The 10,914-nt window shown below is 57.8% G+C and overlaps 1 protein-coding gene across 3 annotated transcripts; it reads right to left on the reverse strand.

Annotated features, from left to right (window-relative positions):
- Nucleotides 1-9,447, reverse strand: CALM3 (calmodulin 3). Of its 3 annotated transcripts, none has more exons than XM_038528500.1 (6): nucleotides 9,223-9,447; nucleotides 4,808-4,838; nucleotides 2,442-2,585; nucleotides 2,167-2,273; nucleotides 1,813-1,948; nucleotides 1-1,696 (listed from the first exon to the last, which is right to left on the reverse strand). In XM_038528500.1, the coding sequence occupies exons 1-6, from the start codon at nucleotides 9,223-9,225 to the stop codon at nucleotides 1,668-1,670; spliced, it is 450 nt and encodes a 149-aa protein (XP_038384428.1). In that variant the 5' UTR covers nucleotides 9,226-9,447; the 3' UTR covers nucleotides 1-1,667. The 3 variants fall into 3 exon arrangements, with proteins under 3 accessions (XP_038384428.1, XP_038384430.1, XP_038384429.1); XM_038528502.1 differs by lacking the exon at nucleotides 9,223-9,447 and adding an exon at nucleotides 8,998-9,102 and having other exon boundaries at nucleotides 1,519-1,696; XM_038528501.1 differs by lacking the exon at nucleotides 9,223-9,447 and adding an exon at nucleotides 7,712-7,735 and having other exon boundaries at nucleotides 1,519-1,696.
- Between the last annotated feature and the right edge of the window lie 1,467 nt (nucleotides 9,448-10,914).

Consider the following 10,914-nt stretch of genomic DNA (forward strand, 5'->3'; position numbering starts at 1 on the left):
TCAGGTAGTCACTGTATTTTATTGGAAAACATTGATATATATTTTTCTTCACAGCTTGAACTGAACACAATATTGCCCGGTTTAAAAAAAAAAAAAAAGAAAACCAAAAAACCAAAAAACCAAAACCAAAACCGAAACACTCCGATAATGTCCACAGCCTCACACCTACCTGCCCTTACCCTCAGCTCTTAGCTAGGTCTCCCACTACGCCCGTCCCTCCCCTCCCTTCCCCCATAGGCTGGGTGCCAGAGGGCGGATGAGGAGATTCTCAAAGCTGGGCAAGTCTCAGGAAAAGCCACTTGCACAACCTGGGTTCGGGGGTGGGGAGGGCAAGATGAAATGAACAGAAAAAGGAAAAGAAAAATCCAGACGACCGAACTGCCCACATTGACTTACTTGTCCCAGAGGCGAAAACCAGAAGCAAGGTCACGGATCATGCTCTCCGCTGGGGGAGTGTGGGGGGCAGGCAGGTGGGCGCGGGGAGAGAGGGCACAGAGACAGCACAGGTGTTAAGGAGCCAACCAAATCACCACGGAGAAGCAGGAGGGGCCAGCTGACCAGGGAGCAGAGCTGTCCTTGGCCGCCACCCCCCGGGCAGCTAGCCCTCTAGACTGTTTTATTGCAGGTTATGTTCTCTCCAGAGCATGGTGGGGCTCATCTGCCCTCTCCCCACCCTTCAGCTAGCCCGGTATGGTTTCTTGACAGGATTAGTTTCAAGGGGCATAAAGAAAAAAATAACCAAAGGGTAACCTGTACATGACAAAGCAACATCCCCACATCTGTTCCAACAGGGGACCTTCGTGCGGGTGGGCAGGTGCATCACGGCGGAGCGGCATGGGACGTTAGCACCAGGTATTTACAGAACAGCTGGAAATCGCTTTTAGAAACATGGGCAGGTATAATTTGCAGTGGCCAGCTGAGCAGCCCCCACCCAGCCCAACCTCAGGAAGTCAATCGAATGGTTTCAGAATAGCAGCCAATGGGATAGGAGTGTTGTTCACTCTATCTGTCCCCTTCTGTGAGTCAGCCCCCTCAAGTGGTAGAAAGAATGCCAACTTCTAAGACTCCCTTGCCCCTCGACCCAGTCCTGGACCATATCCAGTCAACACCACAACTCCTCAATCCCCCCCACCCCCCAGTCCTTCTGGAATGCCTCTCTCGGCACCCTTGCCCCAAGAGGCTGCTGGGATATGCACACAGAATCACAGGGCTGGTTGCATGCAACAGCAGAAGGCATGCTCTTCTGCCTGGGCGAGGCCTCATCCCCTCCCTAGCAGGTCCTGGGACAGGGCTGGCAGCCACCCCAGCACCCAAAATAAGATGACACACGAAAGGAAACAAATCAAAACAGGAGAGCCACCCGGGCTGGAGGAGGGCAGAGGCTCCCCTAAGGGGAATGGGGCTTCATCTTATGAATGCATCAGGCCTTGGAAGATGTGAATGGAAGGGGCGAGGGCAAAAGGAAGAGATGAGGGGCATGGGAGGAGACTTAGGAGGGAGAAAGAGCAATCATGCAGCTTGGGACAAATCTTTTGTTGCTTTATCAGATTCTCAGTCAATCAACTGGTGTTTGCTAGAACCGGGGAACGCAGGGGAGTGTTGAAGAGAGAGCGCGCGCGCGAGAAGAGAGATCACGAGAATGGGCATCACCAGCTGCCCAGGGGCCTTCACTTGGCAGTCATCATCTGTACAAACTCTGTGAAGCGAAACGAGAGAAGAGCAGGTCAGCGGGGCAGGCAGGCCGAGCCAGCAGCGCCCCTGACACGAGGGACCTGGGGCTCTCACCGGAGACGGGGCCTGGGGGCTGCTCACCTTCATAATTGACCTGGCCGTCTCCATCGATGTCAGCCTCTCTGATCATCTCATCCACCTCCTCATCGGTCAGCTTCTCACCCAGGTTCGTCATTACATGACGCAGTTCAGCAGCGCTGATGTAGCCGTTGCCATCCTGGGTGCGGGGACAGAGGAAGACTCTGAGCCTGAGGCTCTGTCCGGAGGAGGGGACCTCCTGAGGTTGTGGGGCAAGTTGGCAGTGGAGCTGGCACAGGGACCTGGGCCTCGTGGGAAGTGGTGACTCAGCGGCTCTGGTCATGCTGGGCACCTGGGACCGCAGCTGTCCCATCCCTCGCTGGAGCCTCAGAGCCAGTCTGGCAAAGGACTGCTTACCTTGTCGAAGACACGGAAGGCCTCTCGGATCTCCTCCTCACTGTCTGTATCCTTCATCTTTCTGGCCATCATGGTCAGGAACTCCGGGAAGTCAATGGTCCCATTTCCTAGAAGGCGGGGAAGGGAGTTGGGAATGCTTGAAGCCTGGGCCCTGGGAGATCACCCTGGAGCCCTGGCACAGGAGATCTGGGCTCATCCATCGCCCCAAGGGGGGCTCCCAGTGGCTGCGAGGAGCGACGGAGAATGAGGTTGCCCACCCACTCCGTGGGGCTCACCATCTGCATCCACCTCATTGATCATGTCCTGGAGCTCTGCTTCAGTGGGGTTCTGTCCCAGGGATCTCATCACTGTCCCCAACTCCTTGGTGGTGATAGTGCCATCTCCGTCCTTGTCAAAGAGGGAGAAGGCCTCCTTGAACTCTGGAGTAAGAGAGAAAATGATGCAGAGGTCAAGGGCCACAGGGAAAGCCCTGTGCAAGAAGGCAGACAGAGTCCTTCCTGAAGAAGCCAGAACAAGACTCCCCAGTCCTAGCCCCTCACATCGGTGCTCGGGACAGACTCCTTCTTCTGTCAACACTTATTAAGCACCTACTTTGTGTCAAGTAAAGCTACCTGTTCAGCCAACCTTGCTCGGTGAGGACCGAGGGGAAGCAGGCTGACAGCTGTCCTCAGATAATTCTACATTTTTTGTTGATCCCTGGCATTTATGTCACGATGTGGACAACAGCCAAGAGAAATCTCTACCTGCAGTATGCTAGCCCAGGTCAACTGGCTGGGAAGGGTTAAGAGGAGGCTGCACAATGCCTTCGGCGGGGGCCATGTCCCTCCTGGCTGCTACTACTAGCCCAGTTCCCTGAGAGCCCAAGCCACTGGCTTCCAGAAGAGAGGAGCTGAGCGGCCAGTGTGTGGTGGGGCGTAGGGGTGGGAGATAGCAGAGCCTGGGGTAGGTGGGGGGGATGGAGGGAGAGGGGACGGCTGCCAGGCCAGGATGAAGAGCTAGTGGCGCTGAGTGGGCAGACCACAGCTGGGGACGCATCAGGAGCGGGGAGGAGAAGCACGTGGCTGTGGCCCTCCCACTGGGCCCATTTTGGCACCTGGTGCTCCCTCCCCCCCAAAACCCTCAGAGAACAGATGCCTGGCAGCCTATTCCCAGAGAGTGTGGGCTGGGGGTGAGGTGGTGGACAGTTTGCTAATGGGGACGGGGTGGAGAGCGTAGTGTGTGTTTGTGTCACATAAGGGCAGAGTTGGGGCGTGGGTGGCAGGTGCAGCAGGAGACACACACACAGCCGAGAAGCTATGTCCCCGAGCCTCTGGGCCATGGGGAGATGGGGAGACAAGTCTCCTTGGGGATGCTAGCAACTCCCTGGGCTGAGGCCCTGTTGTTCTCGTGGCGGGCAGGGCATGGGTCACAGGGATACCGAGCTCATGATCACTGAAAATGAGGCAGTTCTCCGCTTTCCTTGGTGGGTTTCCACAGTCACTGGGGGCCAAAGTTTAGAAATTTAAAGTGTGACTGGGGGGGGGGGGGCGGGGGGCGGGGGGCGGTGGAGGAAAGGAGAGAAGGCAAGTCCCCTCCTGCCTCCTCCCTGATACGGGGCATTTGATACTCATCGTGGAGCCTGTCAGACCTGACAGCAAAGCTGGGGTTGGGGTAGCTGCTAGGACCCAGGGCCCCATCTGCGAGTCCTCTCTCCTGTTTGTTTTACGCTGGCCCGTGGATCTGGAGATACCCCAAGATCTGGGTTCTATCCTCAGCAGCTCCAAATCTTGAGAGAGGAATACCGAGAAAGCCCATTCAGTCACACAGTTGGCCTTTCTGGGGCTAAGGGGCCAGGTGGCTACAAAAATGACCTAGGTGCAAGTTCAGGATTTTTTTAGTTTACTGGGGGATACAGAACAATTCCTGTGTTTGACCAACAAAAATTTACAGGGTGCCTACTATACATTCTGGGCACTGAAGATACAGCAGGGACCAGCAAAAACCAAGCCCTGACTCAAGGAGCTCAAGACAGCATGTGAAGACACAAAATCATTCCAGAGAGTGAGAAAGGCTACAAAGGAGATACAGAGTGACGGGACAGAGCCTGGGAGTCAGGAAAGGCCTCTTCAAGGTGATATCTGACTGGAGGCCCAGAGGATGAGGAGGAGCTGGGGAGAGTCACTGCTGGCAGAGAAAAGTGACTGTAAGCACGTGCAAAGGGGAGTGCAAAGCACAGGCAAGTGCAGAGGTGGTAGTGACAAGCCATCTCCTGGGTGGCTCTGAAAGTGGGACAGGAGCTCAGCAGCCCCACAGGGAGGCTCACCTTCAGAGCCCAGCTGGCAGAAGCTGGGACAGAGCTGCGTTCACCCTGCAGCCACTGATTCATAAAAGGCCCCCAGATAACCCACGGCCAGGAGAGGAACAGAGTTCTGGCATCTGGGAAATGCCTGTCTTAGGACCATGGGGGTTTTTGGTGTGAGTGGGGTGCAATGTGTTCTTATCCACAGTTCCCAACATTCTAAGCACAGGGCACAGCATTAAGTGGTGGAGGGGGCACACGTGCTCATCTGTCAGCTGCTACTCCCGGCCGGAGTTAAGATTTGCCTGGGGATGCAGAGGCCTTCCCAAGCAGGGCGGAGAGGAGTAGGATAGGCAGGCTCACCTGCAATCTGCTCCTCAGTCAGCTGGTCAGCCTGGAAAAGCAAGAAGGAGAGAGTCAGTCACTGGGCTAGCCAGCCGTGGTCAGTACATCCTGCAGGCTCAGCCCAGCCCCCCTGCTGGTAAGGCCAGTTTCACATAGCATCCCATGCACCTGGGCAAAGGAGGTGCAGGCCAGAGTCAGGGTCTGAAGGAGAGCCAGGTTCTGGGATAAAGTCTGGTGATTCAGGAAGCTTGGGAACTAAAATGGGCTGGCAACCCAGGCTTGCCTGACACGAGGGTGATTCAGTTGCCCAGACCCAAGGGCTTCCAATCCCAACCCAGTACTTTGGAGCCACAGTGGGTGGGGAGACATCCTGCTCCAGTCCCAAACCAGCTGTGCTGGCACAGCACGGGTTCGCGTCTCAGTGTCAACGCTGCCACCAGGAGCCCCAGAGGCTGAGTGAAGGGAGCAGTTGCCCTAGAGGCCTAATCGAGCAGCTCTAGAAGGCTCCAAACTGAAACAGGCCAGTCCTTGGGTAGGACAGAGGGAAGATGTCTGGGGCTCTTTGCTAGTTTCTGTGTCATCTATTTGGAGGCACCAGGTCCAGGCAACAGTGGATGCAACTGGCAAAAATTCTCCTAACCAGCAGCTCTGAATGCTCCAATTCAAAGAACCCTGGTCAGGCCAGAGGCAGCCATGGGGTACTCTTCTGTTTCTTTTGGGCTGGAAGGGCCAATGTTGGGGAGAGGGCTGCAGCAGGCAGCAGCAATGGCCCATGGCCCAGTGGCTGCAAAGGCTGTAGGACTTAAGTGAGGTTCCCTGGGTGCCGCTGCAGTTTTTAACCCTGTACAGCCCTGGCCACTCCGGGGACTGGCCAGTCGGTGGCAGGCAGCCGTTGCTGCATGCGGGGTTTGGGGGTAGGGTAGAGGAGAGGCAAAGACTAGCTTTTTCTGCACCGGTGTGCTGGGAATCAGCCAGGTATAGGGATCCTTTGGAGGAGCTGGGTGGGGGGGGGGGGGGGCTGAGTCCCAACGTTTAGCATTAGGCAGCAAGTACATGAATTTTCCTAGGTTTTGGTGGATGCTGCCAAGAAGGCACCACCCTGCCTGGTGCCCAGATGACCGCCTCCTCCTTTACTTCCTTCTACAGTCAGGGGAAAGGCTCTTGCCTTGAGGCTGGGAGCCCTCATAACTAGTGCAAACTATCTGCATAGTGGTTCCAGAGCTTCCATGGAAGCTAGCAATGACCCTCCCACCCCCACTCCATCCCAAATACTAAGAACTGGTCACATAAAAACTGATATAAAATGTCCTTTACCCCCCCTTTTTTTAATCTAAGGAAAAAGGAACTTGAGCCCAAGCCCCAGAAAGGCAGAATGGGAGGGGAAATCAGTGATGATGACAGAGAGACGGATAAGGGAGGAGGGAAGAAGGAAAGTAGAGAAGGAAAAACACCACACACACATATTCTGGAAAAGTCCAAAGTCTAAAGGGAAGGTGAGGAGGCCAAATGAAGACACTTCTGCACTGCCTTCAAAAAAGACTTGGGGCTGCTGGGTTCTAAATGCCAATCCGTCGGCTTCAGCCGGGGAGCCCCCTGCTCTGGCCACTTCCCTTGGCTCCCATGGACAGGGCGGCCTGCTCCTGACACCCGAGGAAGCTGCTGGGGGGAAAGTGAGAAGATGGGATGGGCTTCTGGTTACCAAGGCCAGGCCATCATGCCAGGGGAGAGGGAAGAGAGACCCAGAGTAACGGTCTGGGGAGAAGGGCTGCCATTCCATCTGCTTCTTTCTCATTCTCTTCCCCTGGCCTAGAATGGAAGAGGCTAGCCCAATCAGGGGCCTGCCCACCCCTACCACACCACTCCGAAAGAAGCCCACTGCTTCCCACCTCTGGGCAGCACGTTAGGGGCTGGACAAGCCGGCCCACATGTCCAGGAGTGGCTCTGAAGGTCTGTGTCTGCCATTCCCCGCCGACAGGCACAGATGCGGTCTGCCACGCTGAGTTACAGGGCTGCTGCAAATAGGCGTGGCTCTGCCTAGGGAGCCCGTCAGACACTCTCCCTGCCGGTTAGGAGACCCTCTCCCCTGGCGTGGTGCAGGAAAGGTCCCAGCTCCAAGCTACAGATCTCAAGGCATGGCTGCTGCTCACAGAACTGATCACCCCAGGAACTACCATCACTGGGGACCCCTTCTCAGGATTTCTTCTCTTTCCAAATCTGAAGATTTTTCAGCTTTCATAAAAATTGTCTCCAAAATAACCCAGCTGGGCTACTGCTTCCTTATCCCTCATCTTAGGCTCCAGCAAGGGGCCGGACAAGAAAAAAAAACCCTGGGGTGGGGGAGGGAAGAGGGTATTATTTCTCGGCCCTGACCCAGCCCCCAGCCAATGCCAGAGAGCAGTGTTAGATGAGATCAGAAACCAAGGCCAGGGCCCCTCACCCGGGCCAAGGAGGAGCCACAGAGCTCAGGGCCAAAGTCCAAGTCCGGTTCGCAGTGACTTGTCCCACCCATACCTTGCTGATTACAAATGGGAAGAGAAACTAACTGGGGCCAAAGCTCAGGTCCTATTTGTGAAGTGGGGGAGGGGGGGTCACCTGGCCCCTGCCAGGACTTCAGGGCCCCCTGAGTGAGATTCTGCTGGGGGAAAATGGGGTAGCGGCAAGAGGAGCCACCAGGTCTGTGTCAGCAAGTATGAGATCTGATACACAGCAGCGGCTGCTTGTTCTCCCCAGCCTTGCCAGGGAGGATGGCTGCGCACGGTTCCGAAGCTGAGCCTGGGGGGGCTGTGGGTGTTGTGGGTGGCAGGGAGCAGGAAAGAACTAGGCTGCTGGTTTTCTCTCAAAGCTCCAGCTGTGTGAATTAACAGAAGCACTCAGTGAGGGCCCTGAACAGAACAAGTGGCCCTCAGGCAGATGAAGGGGTACCTTTGGAGGTCCTCTCTGTTCAAGCTCTGCAGCCCCCACCCTGAGGCCACAGGAACAGGCGTCCGATTGTCACCGACGCCACACTGTACTGCACTGTCATTTGGCACAAGTGAGGAGATGCAGAACACTGCACGGGGCTGGAAACCACAAGAAAAGCAGCACTCCTGTTTGGAAAAAGCCGCTCTCTTGGTCTGAAATGGGGCAGCAAGGGAGTGAGATTCAAGGCTTAAAAGGCTGGCTCATTTGATGCATCCCAAACTTTGATCCCCCCACCCCCCATTTCATGCGGCTTCAGTGCGCAATAGGGGCCTCGACAACTCCGCCCACCTGCTCCCACTGCTGGGGTGCCTCCTGCCCAGCCCCATTCTATGGGGAAGGGGGACCATATGGCCACTCCCTTCGGCCTCTGCAGCCCACTCCCCATCTAGACTGAACAGTCTTTGTCCTAGCCTTTCCCTGGAGACTTCCAGGGAGCTGCCCACATCCACCTCCAAATGTAGGCCCACCTTGGCTGCCATTCATTTTCTCCAACAACCACCCCCCCTCCTTCCACTTCACCTCCCACCACCCAAGCCAGTGAGTCCTCTCCTACCCCTACCTTCTCAAGGACCCAACACCACACTCAGTCCCAGCCCTCTCCCACGAAAACCAACCTCCCTAGTTCAACAGCCTCAACCCTACTAGTAACCTCAGAACCTTTTCTGGCTGCCCCCCAAATCAACCACGAGGCCTCCTGTTCCCCCACCACTGGCGAACACCAGTCTCGCCCTTCCCTCTTAACCACCTCCCCGACCCCAATCCTTTTCAGTCCCTGCAGGCTTCCAGAGCATCTTCTAACCTCCACTGCCACCCACCCCGGGCTTTTCCTCCCAGAGCTTGCACCTCACCCTCCTCCTCCTTCCTCTGCAATGCTGGTCTTTCTGAGAACCACCCCCCCTCCTCTCCAGGGTCTGATCTGCAGAAGTCGCCCCCATCCCTGCCCCTCTCCCCACCCAGGTCCAGCTACACGCGGCGCCCTCTGGGGAGCTCCCCGGCAGCCTGGCCTCCCTCGGATCCCCATTCCCCGCATCCTTTTAGGACCCAAAGTCTTCATTAGGGCTCGAATACCCCCTTCCCCGGCCAGTGCTTCCAATCTCGCCTCTCAAGGGGTGCAAACACCGCACCTCAGAGACCGAACGCCCCACCCTGTGTCCAAAAGCCCTTTCTGAGGGTCCCGATGCCCCATCCTGGCTTCAGATGCCCCCTCTGAGAGCTCGCGTGCCCATTTTGGGGTCTGGACACCCCACCTGGTAGTAAAAGTCGCTTTTGAAGCCCCTAACCCTCTTCTGGGATCCAAACGTCCCGCTCTGGGTTCGAACGCCTTGCCCTCCGACTGGGGGGCCGCGAGGGGTCCGGGGGCGCTCGCCGGGGCCGCGACACCCCCACGCCGGGTCCGCTCGCCCTCTCGGGAGTCCTGCCCCGCCGTGCCCGCCTCAGAGCCCCCAGCCTGGGTGGCCCCCAGCCTCACTCACCATGGCGAGGCCGGGGTGTCCGGAGCGCGGGGATCAAGGTTCCTCCGGCGGCGGCAGCAGCTGCAGCAGCTCGAGCTCCGCCGCGCGTCCGCGCCTCCACACTCACTACCCGCAGCGCGCGCCGCCGCCGCCGCCGCCCGCCCCAACGGTCCTTCAACGGCCGCCGCGCGCGCGCCCCGCCTCGCCCGGCCCCGCCCCGCCCTGCCCGCGTGCCGCCGCACTGCGGTCCCGCGGATCCCTCCGCGCCCCGCTGCGCACCGGCGGGCCTGCGGATCTCTCGCGCCCGCTCCACGCGGGGCTGGGCTTTGCCTCCGGCCGCGCGCGCACCCCCCCTTCCCTCCCCCACTCCGTCCCTCCCTCCCGCGCGCGCGCGTCCCCGCCGCGGGACTACTTTCCGTCGCCGCGCGCCCCGCCCCCTGCGTCCCCTCCACTCGCCTCCCCGGCGGAGGGGCACCGCTCGGCGGCCTCGTGACGCGTCCCTGTGTGAGCCGCGCCGCTATTGGGTCCGCTCCGCGGAGGAAATGAGAGCGCGGCGCCGATTGGTCCGGCCTTCCCTGCAATGCGTCAAACTGGGGCGAGCCACTGCGTGGTGGTGGTGGGGAAGTCCGAGGTGTGTGGCTGCGAGAAGCCGTGAGGTGTAACGAGGCGAAGGGAGACGCTTTGTGGCTGTTAGAGATGCAAATATATCGTCTCGGCGGCCGGGGGGTGGTAAAAGGGCTGGCGGAAGATGCAGGAGGACTATCCGGGCTCTCCCCTCTAACAGATGGAAGATGGTGCAATCCAAAATGCTGGGGTCTGGAAGCCCCGCCCCCAACTGGGCCCTAGGAGGTGGCGGGGTCTTCAAGGTTCTGCTCCTCCAGGGAGGTTTCCACCTGTCCAGGCGGGTGTCTGCGCCCTGAGAGACTCCGCAGGTGTGCGGGACCCCTGTCCCCGCTTCACTCTCGATCAGCTCAGAGTCTGTGCAATTGTGGCCGTCACCGGACAGCCTCTGGGAACAGGGCACTCATTCATTCATTCACTCATTCATTCAAAAAGCATGAATGGGGCGCCTGCTGTATGCAGGGACCTGTATTGGGCTGGACTAGCCTGGGCTCCGGAGGCCATACTTCCCAACCATTCTCCTAGTATCTCCTAGACCCACCTGATTCTTGCACTTCTTGTTCCCAGGTTCCAGCCATGGGAAGAAAAAGAATAGGAAGGTTAGGTGAAAATTGTTTACTGGAGCTCAGAAACAAGCTTCTTTTGTTTAGAATAGGAGCTGCTGGGAACCCTGGGTGGCGCAGTGGTTTAGCACCTGCCTTTGGCCCAGGGCGCGATCCTGGAGACCCGGGATCGAATCCCACGTCGGGTTCCCGGTGCATGGAGCCTGCTTCTGTCTCTGCCTCTCTCTCTCTCTCTCTCTCTGTGTGACTATCATAAATAAATAAAAAGAATAGGAGCTGCCATTCCTTTAGGTGCCGGCCCCTCATCCCGCTACGGTGCGCTGAGGAATGAGCAAGTGAGTCAAGCTGAGCCAGTCCTTATGTCCCATCTGGAACAGAATGTAGGTTGAATCAATGAGAGTCTTTCCCTGGGTTTTTTGGATCTGGAGTCTGGGGCAAGAAGTCTTTTCCTTATGGGGGCATCTGGCTAGTTCAGTTGGGAGAGCATGTGACTCTTGATCTTGGGATTGTGAGTTCAAGCCCCACGTTG

This window comes from Canis lupus, chromosome 1, assembly GCF_011100685.1.
Source record: "Canis lupus familiaris isolate Mischka breed German Shepherd chromosome 1, alternate assembly UU_Cfam_GSD_1.0, whole genome shotgun sequence".
Classification (NCBI taxonomy): Eukaryota; Metazoa; Chordata; class Mammalia; order Carnivora; family Canidae; genus Canis; species Canis lupus.

Coding starts and splice junctions, on each gene's coding strand:
- CALM3 (XM_038528500.1), bottom strand. Junction 1,949..2,166: donor CCTTCCGTGTCTTCGACAAG/GTAAGCAGTCCT, acceptor CCCCGCACCCAG/GATGGCAACGGCTACATCAG. Junction 1,697..1,812: donor CGGCCAGGTCAATTATGAAG/GTGAGCAGCCCC, acceptor TTCGCTTCACAG/AGTTTGTACAGATGATGACT.